Source organism: Labeo rohita, chromosome 13, assembly GCF_022985175.1.
Source record: "Labeo rohita strain BAU-BD-2019 chromosome 13, IGBB_LRoh.1.0, whole genome shotgun sequence".
NCBI classification, from domain to species: Eukaryota; Metazoa; Chordata; class Actinopteri; order Cypriniformes; family Cyprinidae; genus Labeo; species Labeo rohita.
Genome location: NC_066881.1, coordinates 9067982 through 9087853, shown reverse-complemented (window position 1 = coordinate 9087853; position 19872 = coordinate 9067982). Strand labels below are relative to the sequence as shown.

The 19872-nt window shown below is 35.1% G+C and overlaps 1 protein-coding gene across 1 annotated transcript; it reads left to right on the top strand.

Annotated features, from left to right (window-relative positions):
- Nucleotides 1-378: 378 nt before the first annotated feature.
- Nucleotides 379-8655, top strand: si:dkey-45k15.1 (tumor necrosis factor alpha-induced protein 2). Its single transcript, XM_051125348.1, is given in 15 exon segments — nucleotides 379-816; nucleotides 1351-1409; nucleotides 2480-2520; nucleotides 2523-2649; nucleotides 2736-3336; nucleotides 3433-3514; nucleotides 3609-3731; nucleotides 3891-3991; nucleotides 4073-4186; nucleotides 5401-5524; nucleotides 5991-6113; nucleotides 6197-6349; nucleotides 6437-6558; nucleotides 6663-6804; nucleotides 7691-8655. Coding segments are annotated over 13 exon segments (1878 nt in total). The 5' UTR covers nucleotides 379-816; nucleotides 1351-1384; the 3' UTR covers nucleotides 7691-8655.
- Nucleotides 8656-19872: the final 11217 nt, after the last annotated feature.

Here is a 19872-nt window from a genome sequence, read left to right as displayed (position 1 = left end):
CAATTGTGCCTACCACTAAGGGAACAAAAGTGGTTATGCAAAGTAGCATCATGTGCTTCCTTCATGAGCAAAAAAGCATATTCACATAACAGCAAATCCTGTGCTTTATTGGTTTTTACAAATGGTTAATATATAAAAATATAAATTATTTTTTTATTATTAAAACGATATTTTATTATGCATAAACTAATCAAGTGTAATCTAGTACGTTTTTAATAATAATAAATAAAAAAGTGTCATAAACATGTCCCCATGCATCTGTAAGGGGACTATGTTTAGCACTTTTTTTTGTTAATTGGTAACTAAATGGATGTGTAAACATTACTGCAGCAATGGTAACTTTACTTAACCAATAGCAGGATTAACACAAGGCAGGTTAGCATTGACTTGAATGACAACTTGTGGACAGAACAAATTGAATGATAATTTGTTTCTTTTTACTGGGAGAAGACGACTTGGAGTTCATATCAAAGATAAAGCAATGAAGATTTGTGTGTGTGTGTGTGTGTGTGTGTGTGTGTGTGTGTGTGTGTGTTAGAGAGAGAGACATGGAGTGACAGTGTGACTGATTTCTCTTGGCTGCATGTTTTTGTTTAGTCAAGGGCCTCTGAAGTAGAGGAATTGCAGGTGTTCATGTTGTTGAGGCTTGTATTATCGCCTAATCAAATAACATATTCTTCCATTGATAAAAGCCTTACTTTGATTTTCATACCTGCATGTTGCATACGTGTCTTTTCACGTACAGGTGAAAGTGAAAGTAAAGGATATATACAAAGCTGTTTGAAGAAGACGGGGCATTCCCTGAAAAGGTTTCAGGTAAGAGCTACACGTTATTTACTTCACATGCTGTGTGCTTTTATTCTTTTAATTCTGGGTGCAGAAAATATAGAAAAGCAGCTCATGTTTTAGAGGTGACACTAACGTCATTTGTCAGAGAGACTGAGAATGAATGTACTGTGCAAGGAATGACGACCTTTTATGTTACGTTTCGCTTATTGTTTTTTAATATTTACTCTTTATTGTTGTCATAATTCTTTCTTGTTACTGTAATGGAAGTACTATTGATGTAATTCACTTTAAGGTTAGCTTTTCGCTGTTGAGTTAGAAACTAGGAAGAGCCAATGGTTGTTTTTAGTATAAGCAACACTGTGATAAAGGTTACCGTAGGCTGAAATGTCTGGTTTGCTGTAGTGAATAAATGACTAACCATAATAAAATCACCTGATTAGAGTCAGTAAAGAATAGTCAGTGACAAGTGTCACTAAAAAAAGATTATATTAAAATGTTGGATGATATTGCTTATTTTACTCTCATTATATGCTCTGTCTTTCTGTCTTATGTAATGTGCAGAATCGTTCAGAAGCTGTTTGAATCAGGGGTAACAATGGAAAAATCTCCCACGTCTAATGGTAAATATATCACAGTCAAAGAAATGATATGTAATTTAAATGACTAGACTTGCATTAACAGAATAGAACAAAATAGATATATTGTCACCCGGTTAAGTCATTATGTTGTGCAAGTGTACAATACTAATACCAATATACACTATACAGTACAATACAAAATGCTAAATAATGTAAATTATACAATATACACTAGCAGTCAAACATTTTTGAAAAGAAAGATTTTGAATGTTTTTTTAAAGTCTCTTCTGCTCACCAAGCCTGCATTTATTCGATCGAAAGTATAGCAAAAACAGTAACATTTTGAATTTTGTTTACTATTTGAAATAATTGTTTTCTATTTGAATATATATTTAAAATGTAATGTATTCCTGTGATTTCAAAGCTGAATTTTTAGCATCATCCAGTACTCCAGTCACATGATCCTTCAGAAATCATTCTAATATGCTGATTTGCTGCTCAAAAAACATTTATTATTATTATTATTATTATTATGTAGAAAACAGCTGAGTAGAATTTTTTCAGGTTTCTTTGATGAATAGAAAGTTTAGAAGAACAACATTTGTTTGAAATAGAAATCTTATGTAACATTATAAATGTCTTTATCATCATTTTTGATCAATTTAAAGCATCCTTGCAAAATAAAAGTATTAATTTCTATAACCCCCCCCCCATTTGCAGAAAATTTTGCTTTCATCGCAGAAATAAATTACATTTTAAAATATACTCAAATAGAAAACAGTTTATTTTTAAATAGTAAAAATATTTCAAAATTGTACTGTTTTCGCTGTATTTTGGATCAAATAAATGCAGGCTTGGTGAGCAGAGGAGACTTTTAAGTGGAGACTTTGGTAGTGTACAGTACAATACAAAACTGTACAAAACAATGTTTAAAGTTGGATAGACTAATGTTTTTAATGTGCTGGAGTGAAATGTGAAGTATGTATTCATGCATCATTATAGTCTGTATTAAATCTTACAGAAGACTTTCGCGACATGTTAGGCATTTTGAGAATATAATGACATGATTTTGAGGTTTTAAATGTACAGTTATGTTTTCTGTGTTTTCACAGTGAAGAGTGTCTTTCGGAAACTTTCTTTTTTAAAAAAAACGATGGGAGCTTAAAAAGAAAACCATCTAAAAAGTCATTTAAACAATCTTTATCAGAGGAGAAAGAGGAGAAAGTTACCACAGAGAAATTTCAATTTAAGACCACAGAGATCCCTCAAAAGCCATGCTCAGGTAAATCTCTACAGCACATTTAATGCATACTGCTCCATTTGATATGATCAAAGCAACACTCTGTCATTCCTGCTTTTTCTCAATAGTTATGCAGATCCAAGAATATATACAAAAAGACATGCTGAAGCAGGCCTATCTGAATCTGCTCTCTCTTCGCCTGGAGCTCCAGGCAGAACAGAGCACTCTGGGGCAAGGAGCTTCTAAAGCAAATCTGGATAAAAAAGAGAAAGACCTCAGTCTGCTGTATGACAGACTAAGGGAAAAAACCTCTGTGATTGTACGCAACTCCAATAAAGAGCTGCTGGTGTGTGTAGCACACATTATCCTGGAGGAAGAGAAGAGACAAGGAGAGCCAGGAGCAACGCAGGGATGGAGGGAAGCATGGAGGGATGCGATACTAAACGGGGTTCGAGATACACTTGAGAAGGTTCCTCTGGACAGCCGAGAGCAGAATGCTTCCTGGCTGGAGGTGCATCTGGAGCTTCTGGATAAAGCTGTGGTGGATGATTTGGAGAGGGTGAAGACTGAACTTCGCAGCTTGTATCCAGCAGACTTTAATGTGCATGAAACCTATGTGTCTTGCCACCATGAGGCTGTAGGAGAGCATGTAAAGAAACTTGTGGAAAAGGTGACAGAGCTGAAAGATTACAACACTCTTCTGGAGTTCATTACTCGTTCGTACCCCAGGTGAGGTTTTAGGACTCAGAACTACAGAAATATCTGATGAAACTTCATTGCTTAATTCAAATTTTAAATAAACTGTATCTCTTTTGTGTTACATAGTGATCTGAAAGACCAACAGAGAGCGCTTATAAAGGAGGAGGACCTGAACAAAATAAAAATTACTTACTTTGATTGCCAAAAGGTAAGCTACTGCAAGGAAAGATAGTTTAGTGAATGAAATGCTAATACAATACATAAGTATTACAATTTGTTTTTAATGCCATATTTCATATCAGGTGGACTTTAAACTTAAACTGGAGAATTTCATCAAAATTGAAAAAGAAATGTGGGAAAAGAAGAAATCTCCCGAAAGAACAGATGGATTCGTCATATCAAAAATAGACATGGGTATCTGTGAGGTCAGGACTATTTATAGGACTATAATATTTATAGTATTATTTATTTAATTTTCAAGCATTATAAATTTCATACAGAATTCATGTATGACATTTAGCCTTATCGGAATTCCTACATTTGAAAAAGTCTTTATAATTGCTTCTATCGATTTGTCTTGTCAGCTGATAGCAAGTTATGCTGGGAATCTTGAGAAGATCGATGAGAATCTGGGAAAGTCAATTATACGCTCCTGTTTAGAAGAGCTAAATCCATTTTATACAAGGTTTGTATCACTGAATTATCATAGATTAACTTGAGATCACTTCCGCATCTTTCCTTCTCTAACACTTTCCTTCTGTTTTAGATTTGAAGAGGAGTTTTCACAGAACACTGTCTCTCTGTTGACCTCTGACCTGCTGGACTGCTGTCTTTGGGTAGAATATCACATCACCTACATCAACAGTTTCAATTCACTCAAGTAAGCCCACCATGAGAAGAACGCTGCCACTTTTATGTTGGAAATAACATATTTAAAGTATAAACTTAATGTAATGTTTATAGACACTTACATGCATGTTATTTACAACTGAATAAAAATGTATTATAGTTTGAATTAATATGAAATGCAATTACAGTACTTGAAGAACTGATCTTTCCTTCATAATTAATTGTCTTTGAAATGTGATGATATAATACAGTTCAAAGTCAAATGTTTACATACACCTTGCAGAATCTGCAAAATGTTAATTATTTTACCAAAATAAGAGGGATCATACCAAATGCATGCTATTTTTTATTTAGTACTGACCTGAAAAAGATATTCAAGATGTTTACATATAGTCACAAGAGAAAATAATAGTAGAATTTATAAAAATGACCCTGTTCAAAAGTTTACATACACGTGATTCTTAATACTGTGTTGTTACCTGAATGACCCACAGCTGTGCCTTTTGTTGTTGTTGTTGTTTTTTGTTTGTTTTGTTTTGTTTAGTGATTTAGTGTTTTGTTTTGTGAGTCCCGTGTTTGTCCTAAACTGCTTGCTGTTCTTCAGAAAAGTCCTTCAGGTCACACAATTTCTTTGGTTTTTCAGCATTTTTGTGTATTTGAACCCTTTCCAACAATGACTGTATGATCTTGAGATCCATCTTTTTACACTGTGGACAACTGAGGGACTCATATGCAGCTATTACAGATAGTTCAAATGTTCACTGATGCTCCAGAAGGAAACACAATGCATTAAGAGCTGGGGGTGAAAACTTTTGAACAGAATGAAGATGTGTACATTTTTCATATTTTGCCTAAATGTCATATTTTTTTCATTTAGTACTGCCCTTCATAAGCTACAGAAGATGTATCCCAGAAAACAAAATAAGTAAAATTTACCCTAATCTTCAAATTTATAAAGTGTTCACCCCCTGGTTCTTAATGCATTGTGTTTCCCTCTGGAGCATCAGTGGTCGTTTGAACCTTCTGTAATAGTTGTTTTATAAATAGTTGTAGGACTATAAGTAATCGTCTTTTATGTGAAATATCTTATTCAGGTCAGTACTAAGTAAAAACATAACATGCATTTTGTATGATTCCTCTTATTTTGGTAAAGTAATTAACATTTTGCAACTGTATGTGTAATCTCAGTCACCTAAGTCCCTGTGTGTATGTCAAAGGTTTTTTCTATCATTACTTTTCTTACAGAGAGAATGTGCAGTGCTATAAGGAGAGCTGTTCAGCTCAGGTGGAGAGTCTGGAGAAAAAGGTGGATGGACTGACTCAGAGACTCAGACAGGCCGTGATGGATCATTTCAAATCTGAGGTCAAGGTAAGCCTAACTGCAAATATACAGTATATAAAATATACTCAACATGTCATTTTAAAGGAATAATTCACCTCAAAGGAAAATTTGTTGAAACTTTACTCACCCTCAGGCTATTCAAGATGTACATGATTTTGTTTCCTCAGCAGAACAGATTTGGAGAAAGTCAGCATTATGTCACCTCCTTACCAGTGGAACCTCTGCAGTGAATGGGTGCCGTCAGAATGATAGACATTAAATTATAGACTTTAGTCTTGTGGATTAATTGTGAATTACTGTGATGTTTTTATCAGCTGCAGAAGATCCACTGGTGAGCAAGTGATGTACTGTAATGCTACATTTCTCCAAAACAGTTCCGATAAAGAAACTCAACCTACATCTTGGATAGCCTGAGAGTGACTACATTTTCAGGAAATTTTACATTTGAAGATTTAAATTACAACTAACTACAGTGTCATTTCCTCCCCAAAAGCCTTACATGGATAGCATGATGACAAAAAAATGGCTGAAAACAGATGAGGATTTTAAAGAAGTGGTTTCTACAATAGAGAATTACTCCTGGCTCTGTAAATCCATGAGAGCTCCATCAGCTCAAGTGAGTCTCCTCTCATGTGCTCAGAGATGCACTCTAATAACAGCTGCAGAGCGCCACTTTAAACACAGCCTCTGTATTTACAGATTTTCGTCAATGATATGCACTATTACGTAGCCAAAGAGTATGTCTCCCAGCTGATGAAGAAAAAATATTCCTGCAAAAAAGCCAAGAACGAAGATGCTGCCATAAAAATGAAACAACAGTGGAATGAACTTAAGAAACTGTTTGTGGAAATGGTAAGATATAGTCCAGTATCAAACAATGTGAAATATACGACTGTATTTTTCAAGACAGATGCACTGAAAATATTCTTCTGTATTCAGGGATCATCCTTAAACTGGCTTTACCCACTGGGAAATTACCTTAGTGATATTATTGGAATGGAAATTGAGAAAAATATTAAAGATCTGTTAAATCCATTGGTTAGTAATTACCCAGACATCAGGTAAGCATTATATTAACTTTGAATATATTATTATTATTATTTTCAAACAACACATTTTTGTTCACTTTACTATAGCTAACATGCATTTCACTTTTCATTTCTAGCAAGAAGCAGTTGTCAGCTATTCTGTCCTTCAGAGACAATGGTTTTAGCTTGGAGAGGCACAATCTTATTAATCACTTTACTCTGCTTAAACGGGACGCTGGGAACACAAATCAGGAGCACTCCTTTTTCACTAACATTTAGGTACTTTCCTGAAAAACTATTTTTATAGATATGCAATACATTCTTTTTATATTATAGTCAAAATACAATGCGTTTAATTTAAATAAATTAATAAGGTAAATAGAATAGGAAGTAAATAAGAATAAAAATGTTTTTAAAGAAGTCACTTCTGCTCACCAAGCCTGCATTTATTTGATCCAAAATACAGCAAAAGCAGTAATATTGTGAAATATGTTTACTATTTGAAACAACTGGTTTCTATTTGAATATATTTTAAAATGTAATTTACTCCTGTGATCAAAGCTACATTTTCAGCATCATTACTGCAGTCTTCAGTGCCACATGATCCTTCAGAAATCATTCTAATATGCTGATTTGCTGTTCCATAAAGATTTATTATTATTATTATCAATAAAAACAGTTTAGTACATTTTTTTCAGGATTCTTTAATGAATAGAAAGACCCAAAGATCAGCATTTATGTGAAATAAAAAAGCTTGTGTAATATTATACACTGTTTAAGAAATTAATATTTTTATTTATCAAGGATGCTTTAAATTGATCAGCTGTTTTCAACATAATAATAATAAATGTTTTTTATTTGAGCAGCAAATCAGAATACTAGAATGATTTCTGAAGGATCGTGTGACTGAAGGAATAATGCTAAAAATTCAGCTTTGAAATCACAGGAATAAATTACATTTTAAAATACCTTCAAATAGAAAACAGTTTTTTTTAATAGCAAAAATATTTCAAAATTGTACTGTTTTTGCTGTACATAAAATCAAATAAATGCAGACTTGTTGAGCAGAAGAGACTTCTTTAAAAAACATTAAAAAGTTTTGACTGGTAGTGTATAGGCAGACATATATTCTAAGTTTCTAAGTATCATATTATTATTTTTACAGTGAGATTTCTTTTGGTCATTCTGATGCTTCAGTAACCATCAAGAACCGTCATGGGCCATTTTTGTAATATTTAGAAATATATGTTGCAAATATGTACAAGTATCTGACATATATTTTGTATATCTGTGTAATCCATACATTGACAAATATATATTTTATATTAGTTTTACATATATTGCCATATATCAGATTTTCGTATGTGGAAAAACGACTGCATCATTTGTGTACAGTACATTTTCATGTTAGAATATACAACGGGCATTATTAGTGTATTTGGTACAAGATTACTTGCATACTTGTGCTGGTAAAAAATGATCTGTGAAAAAACTAAGACAACCATGATTGTTGGACTTTAGTGGTCTCTGATACTGTGATATTCTGTAAGTAAAACAGTTTGTCTTTTGTTGCTATTTGCCTCTAACCATGTGTTATTTTTTTGAGTGAAATAATCATGATTATGTATTTACCTATTATCTTGCAGCATTACTTTGGTGTATGTTTTGGTTGCTTGTCCTTATATTTGCCAATAGAGGGAGACATTAAACTACAGACGCAAGATTTGCATTTCCTCCATATTGCCTAATCGTGCAAAAGGAGACTTGATGGATTCATGCTGTGATATAAATCATGTAAATGTGATGTATAAATTGCTTTGAAATATAAACTCTAGGTGCACCCAGCTCTTTAAACAAAAGCTGTTGGTTGTATATTTTGTCCCTCCCTCTTCTCATGTTTAATGCAAATTTGAAATCTGTTTTTAGCTGAAACCTAATATACTTTGAAGACAAAAATAATATTTACCTCTAACTACGGTGTGTCACTGAACAGATATTTCCTTTTATGTGGTGTTTGTAATGTTCTATTGATTTGGGGATATTTATAGAGATTCTGATGTGAGATGCCTCTTTTGTTTACATATTCATGTTTGATTTTGTCTTGTAGCCTACTCTTTGGAATGTGATGAACTGAAATATTTATAAATGACTTAATTATTAAGCACATTTTTATATCTTTCCACATGCAAAAAGAGTGTGTTTGTTTGTCTGCGTGAGAGAGTGTTATTTCAGGACAGGCTGGCTTGTGTCCAGATGTCCTGAGGATTACAATCTTATCCACAGTCTCTAGAATTAGATGTCATGAAATGGGTTGGAGGGGATTTTAAAGATATTTGTAGTTCTGAGATTGAATGCCATGGGTCTCTGGCTCGCCCACAAGCTCTCTGTAGTTAAAAATGACACTTTGCTCACCTCCTCTCACCTCCACATAAGCATCTCTATCGCTTTTGCTTCCCACAAATCCATAATCCCACTTTTTCTCCACCTTGCCCTACTTAACGTGATCACAGGTCTGAATATTTGCCTTACTTCCTCCTCTCAAGAGGATGCAGCTTATTCAAATATCTTCTAGCTGATTTGTATACAGAGACAGGAGGCAGCTGATGACTTCCTGAGTGTCATGTCATTGTGAAGATGCGTAAAACTCAAGTGTGTGTATGAAAATGCATGTCAGTGCTGCTGTCTCTGGTGCTCAGTAAGTATTATATTTAGCTCATCACAGCGTTCCTGATGTCAGATGCGTTCCAGCGCTCTCTCTGTCTCTCACGCTGCCTTACCTTATCGTGCAAAGCAGGAGTCACGCTGAGATCCAGCACACACATGCATGTAATCAACACATCAGTCATGACAAATGCTATCCGGTTAATGAAAGTCTCACGGGGTTCACCAGACCCACTTTAGATCACTGTTCTTCACTGGAGGGCTAATGAGGCTAACATCAGTTGCAGGATTTTTGACATTGTGCTGATGGAAAAATCAGAAGTTGAAAAAGACATGTGCGAACCTAAAGTCAGACATATATTTGGATAGAGATCTTTCCTTGTCTCAGTCACTTTTTATACACATTTCTAGCATATTTATGCTTCATTTGGAGGTTCTGTTTCTTCTCAGTCACAGAACTTGCACCATCCATAACATTCACCCTAACAACCACCTAAAACGCCCCAGCATCCACTTTTGTACGGGCAAGCACCACTTTTCATCAAACATGCATAAAAATACACTCTTACATTTTTAAAATTTTCGTTTAATGGCTGACGAGGGCTGAGCACTGGTTCAAATGCTGATTATTTCTTCACTATAAATAAGAGAAGACTGTCCTAGTTTTCTACTCTCGTTTTTAGAAACAGCAACATTACACTTCAAGAGAAACCTGTATGCAGCTGCAACACTGCCATTCGCCTGTTTGTTAGTTTTTAGTTTTGGAAACTCCTGTAAATGTGGTGCTCTTTCTATTCTGTGAATATAGTAGAAAGTATAGCTGCAAACAGCAATTCAAGGGATAGTTAACCCAAAAAATGAAAATTCTGTCATTAATTACTCACCCTCATGTCGTTCCAAACCCATAAGACCTTCATCCATCTTTAGAACACAATTTAACGATTTTTTTTTTTTGTTGATGAAATCCAAGAGCTTTCCGACCCTGGATAGACAGTAACGCAACTGACATGTTTAAGACCCAGGAAGGTAGTAAGGACATTGTTAATAGTCCTTAATAGTTAATAGTGGACATTAATAGTCCATGTGACATCAGTGGTTCAGGCATAATTTTATAATAATGACTTAGTGTCCCAGCCTCAGAGGTAACAAGAGAGCAGTGGATTTATTGATTTCTATACTGTATATTACACTGCTGCCACACAGAGCTAATATAAACATGCAAGTTCTTTCCCAACTGTTTACTTTCACAGAGATTACCAACTTTTTTTTGTAACACCTGTGTTTTTTTAACATAAACTTGTGTGTTTGACAGTTTAAGCACAATAAGACATAAAAGAGAACTTAGTATTTAGAACGGTAACACTTTATTTTGATAGTCCACTTTAGAAATTCTACTAACAGTAAGTAACTTTGCAACTGCATGTCAACTATTCATTAGAGCATTAGTAGACTGTCTGCTTAATATCTTCTAACACTCTTCTAAACTTTGCAAGTATATGTCAATTTATTCTACTAATCCTAAACCTAACCTAACAGTCTGCTCTGAGAGTTAGTAGACATGTAGTTGCAAATTAATGAGAATTAGCTGACTTGTAGTTGCGAAGTTACTTGTAGTTAGTAGAATGTCTAAAGTGGACTATCAAAATAAAGTGTAACCTTTAGAACTTTAGTACTCACATGCTGTGTGACAACCACTTTTTGTGTGCGTGCTTCGAAAATGTGCACTTAGAAAATCAGATTTGGTTTAATCTCAATTTGGTTTAACACGCATGATTTCAGTGCGATAGACATGATAATCAAAACCAAACAGTTGTTTTTTGGCAGAGTATCTGAGGTAGGAGCTGTTAAGGCACAGCCCTATTTTGGAAAAGGGGGCAGGGAGCAGCAGCTCATTTGCATTTGAAGAGACATGCACGAAAACAGTGTTTCTACTTTCGCTCAAAATGGCCTTTTTCAAAATGATATAATAAATGATCTGTGGAGTATTTTGAGCTGAAGCTTCACAGACACATTCTGGGGACATTTGAGACTTATTTTACATATTGTAAAAAGCAGCATAATAGGTCTCCTTTAATACAATCACTAGTAATATGATTTAATTATTTATCTCTTTTGACCAGCAATGACACACAGTCAGTTTGGTATCACTGTGTCAAAGTTTGCAGAGATACAGCCTTAGATGCAGTTTGGCATCACGCCATCACTGTTTTGTTCATTGACACAAAATCCATAACTTTTCGGCTGCACGGTCTGAAGATGAAACAATTTGAATTTGGTGAAAATTGGACTAACAGTGTAGGAGGAGTTTGAAAAAGTTGGAACCTCTGAGTCGACAACATGAAAAGCTATGAAGTAAAATGTCATTTTGTTCAACAAACAAATCAGACAGGAGAGTAGATTAACTTTGGTGGATTAAAACTTGGAAACTTGGACGTCTTTTTTTTGCGGCTGAAATAAAATACATTCTGATGTTCATTCAAGTTTTTTCATGTTTTAAGTAAAGAAGAAAAGATAACTGGTTCACGTGTCGATTGATCTCATGAAGGCATGATCTGTCACGACACATTAAAGAACCACAAAATTGTATTTGTTTTAATTTCTCAAAAAATGACAACATTTTAAAGCTGAGACCTTGTTTCATGCCAGATGTAACCTGCTCTGTCTTGTCTGTTGGCGTGTTGTCAATTTCCTCTTTGCTCAGCGTATTTTTCACTGCGTTAGAACATGATGTACAGTGTAAGAGCGTCATTATTTGTCGGACATAGCAACAGTAACTAAGGAGGGCGGATTTTTGCAAAGGGCCAATTGGTATTGATGTTCTTGGCATGATCCAAGGAATTTATCAAGACCAAAAAAACTGCCCTTAACCCCCATTTTTGATGTGAAAGTGCACTATCCAAACTTTGTTATAATTCATGAACAAATGCATTTTCTAATATGATTTTGAAGTACCATTTCCATGGTAATGCAATGTCAAATTTTAAAGTGGGTTTCAAAAGATGAATTTTGAGGTTTTAATTGATATATAATTTATGATAATTTCTAAAACATGATCAGAACTGCTCTTATGATGTAGATTTTTGAGGTGCACTCTTGTCATAAATTATTCTATTACTGTTCCTACATAATTTGTAACAAAATTTGTTTGTAAAAATGTAATTGTAATATAGTGAAATAAACTTAAGCGTCCCTCTGAGGGAATGGGTGACAGTTAAAAGGTTAAACTTTCAGTACTTTCAGATCATGTTGGTGAATACACATACCAAGTTTCGTAAGGATATGCCAATGTGCTTGTATAAACTAGCATTTTACAACTAAGCTTAAAGGGATGGTTCACCCAAAAATTAAATTAGCCCATTATTTACTGACCCTCCAGGCTTACTAGATGTATCCAGTCGAATCCACACCCCATGAGGCCTTGCGTCAAAAGTGGGAGCGTCTACCTGTTCGAGTAAACAAGCGGGACATGACACTTATTTATTCAACAGTTAACAGGAGTGACAGGCAAATAAAGCCTTGTGAAACACCGAGACTTTCCTGTGTTTCGGGAAAAGATTCAAAGCTTTGAGTGTGTCAAAAACAGCGCGATGTGGTGGTTAGTAAAAAGTAAAGCAGCCAAAAGACTAAAGCTCCGTCAGAAAAAGCATTTACCACAATTTCCATAGATCGGTCCATGTTGTATGCACAAATAAAAGCCTAACTGTGTTTGTGTGTTTGTTTATTGAATTTCTGACTCTGATAAATGAATTTACCCACTGAACAGTGCCATTAAATGCCAGTACAAATATCAATATGATGTAATATAAGAATAATGTACACATATATTAATTGCATATGGCATATATTTAATTTTCCTGAAATAATTTGTATTCTTCATACTACTTGTATGACTGGGTATTTAAAATGTAATTATTAAATAGGTCCCAATGAAGATGTACTCACAAAGTAAGATCTGGGGGTCGAACATTAGGACACGCAAAGTGAATCGCGCACATGACTGGACAGAAAGTGAGGCTTCTACGAAAGGGATCTCTACGTTAACAGTCCTCGAATTAAGGCTTCATCTGCCCTTTAACACAAGCTCTGATGTCTCGGTTAAAAAGTCATTTCACTAGTTGACAGTCATTCAAGATTTAACGATCCAAACTTGCTGATGATGTGGGAACACAAATTTGAAAAGCATATGCTGTGCATAAGAACGTAATGACATCTCTCATAAAGGTGTGCATCTTTACAAAGGAAACAATGGTCTAAAAAACACTTAGCCTCTTCGCTAATTAGCACACAAAATACCATTGTATACTACGTCCGCCACCTCACCGGAAGTTGTACCCACGTTCTTTTTTACAGTAGCAAAGAAACTTGTGGATATTAAAAATTATCCTGGTACTTCCAAGCTATAGAATGGCATGGGCGGATGTTTCTTTTCATTAGTCCAAAATAAGTCCAATAAAGTGCATCCATTCATAATAAAAAGTGCCTCACACAGGTCTAGGGAGGTGAATAAAGGCCTCCTGTTGCGAATCAATGCATTTGTGTAAGAAAAATATCCATATTAATCTAGCTTGTGCAGACTGGTCGTACATGGAAGCAGCTCCGGGTGGATGACGCAAGATGTCGGCATTGGAAGTGCCAGGATAATTTTTAATATAACTCTGACTGGATTTGTCGGAAAGAATTTAAGTCATATACACATAGGATTCCTGGAGGGTGAGTAAATAATGAGCTAATTTTTATTTTTGGTTGAACTATCCCTATAAGCTTTTTGACAAATTTGTTCTTGTGTTGTTTGAGAATGTTTTGACTAATCAGCTTGAATTCCATAACTTTTTGTCTGTTTGGTCTGAAGACTTTCTGGTTTGATTTTGATGAAAATCAGAGCTACAGACTAGAAACAGTTCTAACGTTTTTTTTTTTTGTTGTTGTTTGGTTTTTTTTCTGTAATTATAAAATCTATATCTATATTTTTTTTTCTTGCCTGATTACACTTCTGCACTAAACCAAATAACTTTCTGTTTTAACCTGTTTATCTTTTAAATATTGCATAGACGCTAATTGAGTCAGTATTTATTGTTTCCTGTGAAGTGTTATATTTATAGGCTGTGTCTACTGGTTATGTGCGTTAATTATTGGTCTTGTAAAGACCTGTCATGCATTAAACATTGTTTGTATTGTGGCTCCGGAGACTGTATTTTGCTTCTTCCTCTGCCACGCAGATGAAAATGACATGACAGACTTAACCGACAAACATCTGTCACGCAGACACGCAGGGGAACTTTTTGCTTGTGAGAAGCTAATTTTGTTGATGCAAATGTTCAGCTTTGCATACATAAAAGACCTACAGCCAGAAGCAAAACAAAGGACTGAAGTGAAATGAGCACAACTTTGCAAACAACCATGGCTGACATGAACAGGGATGAATGAAATAATTTCCTTGCATGTAATCCTGCATTCGTTTCGTTGACCCTGAAATGACCTTTCTCCCTTTATCAGGAATGTGCTCCCTCGCTCAAATATGCTGTTGTCTAGGGATGCAATCAAAAATGAGCTTGTGCCGCTTTCTGTGCAGTCAGAGAGAGAGATCATGATTGAGAGTCACCATCGAGACCTGAACTGCATTATGGGTAAGAACAAACAGAATTGGCAACAAAGGCAGAAGTGTAGCTCTCCAGTCCCAGTGCGTCTCATTTGATTCAGTTTTCTCTTGATGGTGTAGTTTTAACAATCAATAACAACACGAGAAGATGAATTGACCTAGATTGATCCAAAGCAGGCAGATTCACGCGTCATGACTTACTTTCCATTCAAATACCCAGAGGCAGTATCTTCTGAGTTCAGTTTTTATATACTGTCTGACTGGATCCCTTTGGATCCCACATGTTGTTTGGCTGTTGAATATGCCACTATGCCCCCTAAATGAAAATAAACTAACAAATGTAGGTTTTACATTTTATGTGGCACTTAATACACTGACCCTGCTGATCTTTATGTCATTGTGTAAGCTGACCTAAGCCTCACCCTCAGTTCACCAAAAGGCTTATAATGGAGTTCTCATGAATGCCGTCTTTACAAACAAGCACTGACAGACAAGTGACAAGCTGTTCATGATCCATCTGTCACCTGAGCCAGACCTGCTTGAGTAGGTGGAACAGACTACACAAATAAGCATACGCGTAGGCATACACAACCAGTCACACAATGAGAGAAAACAGAGAGGTGTGAAATTAATCGTTGTCCAACAAGGTCACGAGATCATCAAAAGGGTGATGTTTAGGAAACTGTCTATTCAGTGTGTTATGTCACTGATCCACATATAGTATAAACCCTATTTTTTCCAAAAGACACAGACCCAAAACAGAGTTTTGTTAAATCAGTATAGAAGAAGGAAAATGTGCTGTTTTTTGATACTAAAGTTTATGATGGTCAAATATATACAGAAATATCACGTGAAACTCTAGATATGCAGACAGATAGGTCCTTTACATGCAATCTGCTAGCAATCACATCATTTACAACATGTCACAAGCTGCTGAATCTGCTGATTGTCAGCTCAAAATTTAAAAGGGACACCAGATGGCCATTTTCCACAAGTTGGTATGATTATTTATGGTTTTCATGAAATGTCTGCAAAATACTTTGGTTAAAATTCCTCAATGGTCATGTAAAACAACACCCTTTTTACCTTGTCAAAAACAGCTCTGTTCACAGTGACCCATTTCAGTGCACGTCTCTTTAAATGATAATGAGCTACTGCTCACTCCACCCCTCTCTTCTGTTTTTTTGTGTATTAAGTGGTGTGTTACCATCAAAAACAAAACTAATCCACTGGGTCCTCCAGTTCTGATGTCGGGAGAAAAGGAAGACTCTTATGTTCACTTTTATATCTAACTACAAAACACCTGTATTGCTTACGAGACGTTGTCACCACAGATGCTTGAGCGCTGAGAAAACGGCGGACAGTGTACAACTGGCTGAGGGCAGAAATATGCTAATACGGGACAGTCTGTCAGCAGTCGTGGGCGGGGCTTGAGCAATATGATGTCATACTGCTCAGAAAATCAAAACAGCTCAAAAATTGAGACTGTTTAGGTTTTTAGGGATTAAATAAAAAGGAGTGAATAGATTTTATCATTGTAGGGTGGTTGTGTTTACACACTGCTAAGACACATTTATATGCAAACACCATGTAAAAGGGAAATTTGCATCCGATGTCTCTTTAAATAGTCTGGTTCTGTGTTAATGGTAAACAGGTTTTGCAGAGTGCTATCAGAATTCCTCTGAAACCCTTCACCTCCTCCGGCTACACCTGACTAGATTTGCTACAGGATTTATGTATGCCTTTTTTTGTGTAGCAGCAGAAAAGTAATATTTATACAAAAATAAATCAAACAACTGGAATTCTCCACTACAGTGGTAGTTTTTTATTTCTGAATGAACTAGTGTTTTTTAAAGGCACAATATGTAAGATTTTTATTATAAAAATATCCAAAAAACCATTTGCACAGTGTGATATATTTCATGAAGCTATGTACTTACATTATCCCAAAAGTTCCCAAGTATTTGTAAATTCTTTTTAAGCGTGTGTTTATGTGTTGCGCATTATAACCAATCACACACAAGTCTGATGAGCTTATGAAAGCAATGGCCAATCAGAGGCATCCAGATGAGTCTTCTTAATCACCTAATGAGTTTTTTTTATCAGTGTAGGCTGTCTTGCTGACTGAATTCTGCTCTCTTGTCATAAACAACAAAGTGCAGATGTACGTATGATGTAGAAAATTTTCATCACCTGATGACATAATGATGTAACCTGCAGAAAGAATGATTGAAAAATCCCTGCCACTAACATACATTTTTAAATGCGATACAAACCAAAACACAAACATTGGTTATTTTCTACAAAAATTTGCAATTTATATACTTTTTAACCTCAAATTCTCATCTTGTACTCTGTGCACTCCGGTTCAATACAGTTAGGGTATATCGAGGAAGTCCCATCTCATTTTCTCCTCCAACTTCAAAATTGTCTTACATCGCTGTAGAAGTACCGACCTAGTGTTCACAAGGTGAACGTGCAAAGGTCAAACGCCCTTTAAAAAAAAACATGCGCATTGCAGAGCTGGACAAGATGAGCATTTGTGGTTAAAAAGTGTGTAAATATTATTATTTTTTTTAATTTTTAGTTGTTTCGTGAGATAGCACCCTTATTCCTTGGCTGAGACTGTTTAGAGCTCTTGTAAGCTGCATTAATACTGGATTTTTAACCTTTAATCCATTGAGCACCATTGAAGTCCACTATATAGAGAAAAATTCTGGAATGTTTTCCTCAAAAAACATTTTTTGCGAATGAAGAAAGAAAGACATGAATATCTTAAGAAAGAAAGAACATTTTTATTCTGGTAGTGGAGTAATTTTCATTAACTACATTAATAGACAAGCTTTTAAAATGATTATATTATTATTAAGACACCATACATTATTATTAAAATACTAGATGTTATACTTTATGTCACATGGACACTGTATAATGCTTGTGCACTGGAATCAGGAAACTAGGTCAAACTAAAAACAGGAACAAGGAACACTCAAACTAAACCAAAACACAACATAATTCTGACAGTATGTTGTTTGACCATATGTGGCTTCACTTCCTGTCTAAAGAACTTCATCCAATATACTCATAATGCATCATCACGATTCCCTGAGATGCTCAAACACACACACATTTACATGCAGATACACGCCCGTAAATGAAGAGCTTCCGTAACGGGGTTGTGCAAGTGTCATCCTTATTTTAGAATTGATTTCTCGTTTTGTGTTTCTTCATCTCCCAATTGATTGAATATACTTTTTCATAAATACTTCTTTTAAAAGCTGAACAATAGGAAATGCCCTTCCTTTTCAAATTTGAATAAACCCATTCTGTGCTATATGCATGAGTCTACACACACATGCATACTTGATTGAAAACCACTGTTCATGCTAGCACAGAACGGAAATGCACACACACACACACACACACACACAACTATCTTTAACAGCATGTGTCAACAATTAATGGATGGCATTAGTGGGTATTTGATTGAGATGACATTTAGCAGGTCTGCCAAGAGGTTAATGGAGAAGAGAGAAAAAAACAACTTTAGTGTATAGAAAGAAAGAGATGGACAAATGTGAGAGGGAGAATATAAAAGAAAGACAATTATATTCTCTGGTTTAAAACACTACATGGACACAGCATTCAATACTCATAAGAAGGTGTTGAATACAAATTAATCAAATATAATAAGAATGCTCATAATTGAATGCTATTTTAGTAATATTAATGCAACATACTGACCTATTAAAAGTGTATTTAAAGAGATAGTCCAGCCAAAAATGAAAATACTGATGTCTGCTGTAGCTCTCCTTTCATGAAAGATGAAGCAATGTCTGATTCGATGACAAATGAGTCACCAAATCAGATAATATACACAGTATCAGAATATATAATTCAATAACAAATCAGACTGATCCGATTCTCGATTTTAACTCACTGACTCGATGATGACATGGTGACAGGGTTTCTTAAAGGGATAGTTCACCCCAAAATGAAAATTCTGTCATTAATTTCTCACCCTTATGTCATTCCAAACCCATAAGACCTTCGTATCTGGAACACAAATTAAGATATTTTTTATTAAATTTGAGAGCTTTCTGACCCTGTATAAACAGCAACACAACTGACATGTTCAAGACCCAGAAAAGTAGTAAGAATATTGTTAAAAAAATCCATGTGACATCAGTGGTTCAACCAGAATCTTACGAAGAAAACAAAATAACTTTATTCAACAATTTCTTCTCTTCTGTATCAGTCTTCACTGCAATTTCATTTGATTTCATCAGAAATATCTTAATTTGTGTTTGTGTTCCGAAGATAAATAAAACTCGTATGGGTTAGGAACGACATAAGGGTGTCCCTTTAAGCTTACTGGAGAGAATGATTATTAGTGATTAAAGGATTAGTTCACTTCCAAAAACAAGAAATTATGTTTTTTGAATGTAATAGGCTTCTATGATGCCCCCAAAGTTGAACTTCTAAAATGCAGTTTAAATGCAGCTTCAGAGGACTCTAAACGACCCCAGCCAAGCAAAAAGGGTTTTATATAGGGATGTTTTTTTTCATTTTTTTTTTTTATTGCAGTTTATATACTTTTTAACCTCAAACGCTTGTCTCGTCTAGTTCTGTGTGAACTGTGTTTCCCGTCATGACAGTTAGGGTACGTCTAAAAACTCTCATATCAGTTTCTCCTCTAACTTCAAAATCGTCACATCACTGCAGAAGTACTAACCCAGAGTTTACAAAGTGAACATGCAAAGAAGATCAAACACCCTTTACAAAAAACAGGTAAAAACAGCGATGTAGGATGACTTTGAAGTTGGAGGAGAAAATGAGACGGGAGTTTTTCGACATACCCTAACTGTCACTACCGGAAAAAAACAGTTCACACAGAGCTAGACAAGACGTTTGATTTTAAAAAGTATATGAATTGTAATTTTTTTTTAGAAAATAACCGATCATTTTGCTATCTGGATCATTTAGCGCTCTTTGAAGCTCCATTTAAACTCCATTTTGTTAAAATTTGGGGGCACCATAGAAGTCCATACATGGAGAGAAATCCTGAAATGTTTTCCTTAAAAAACATA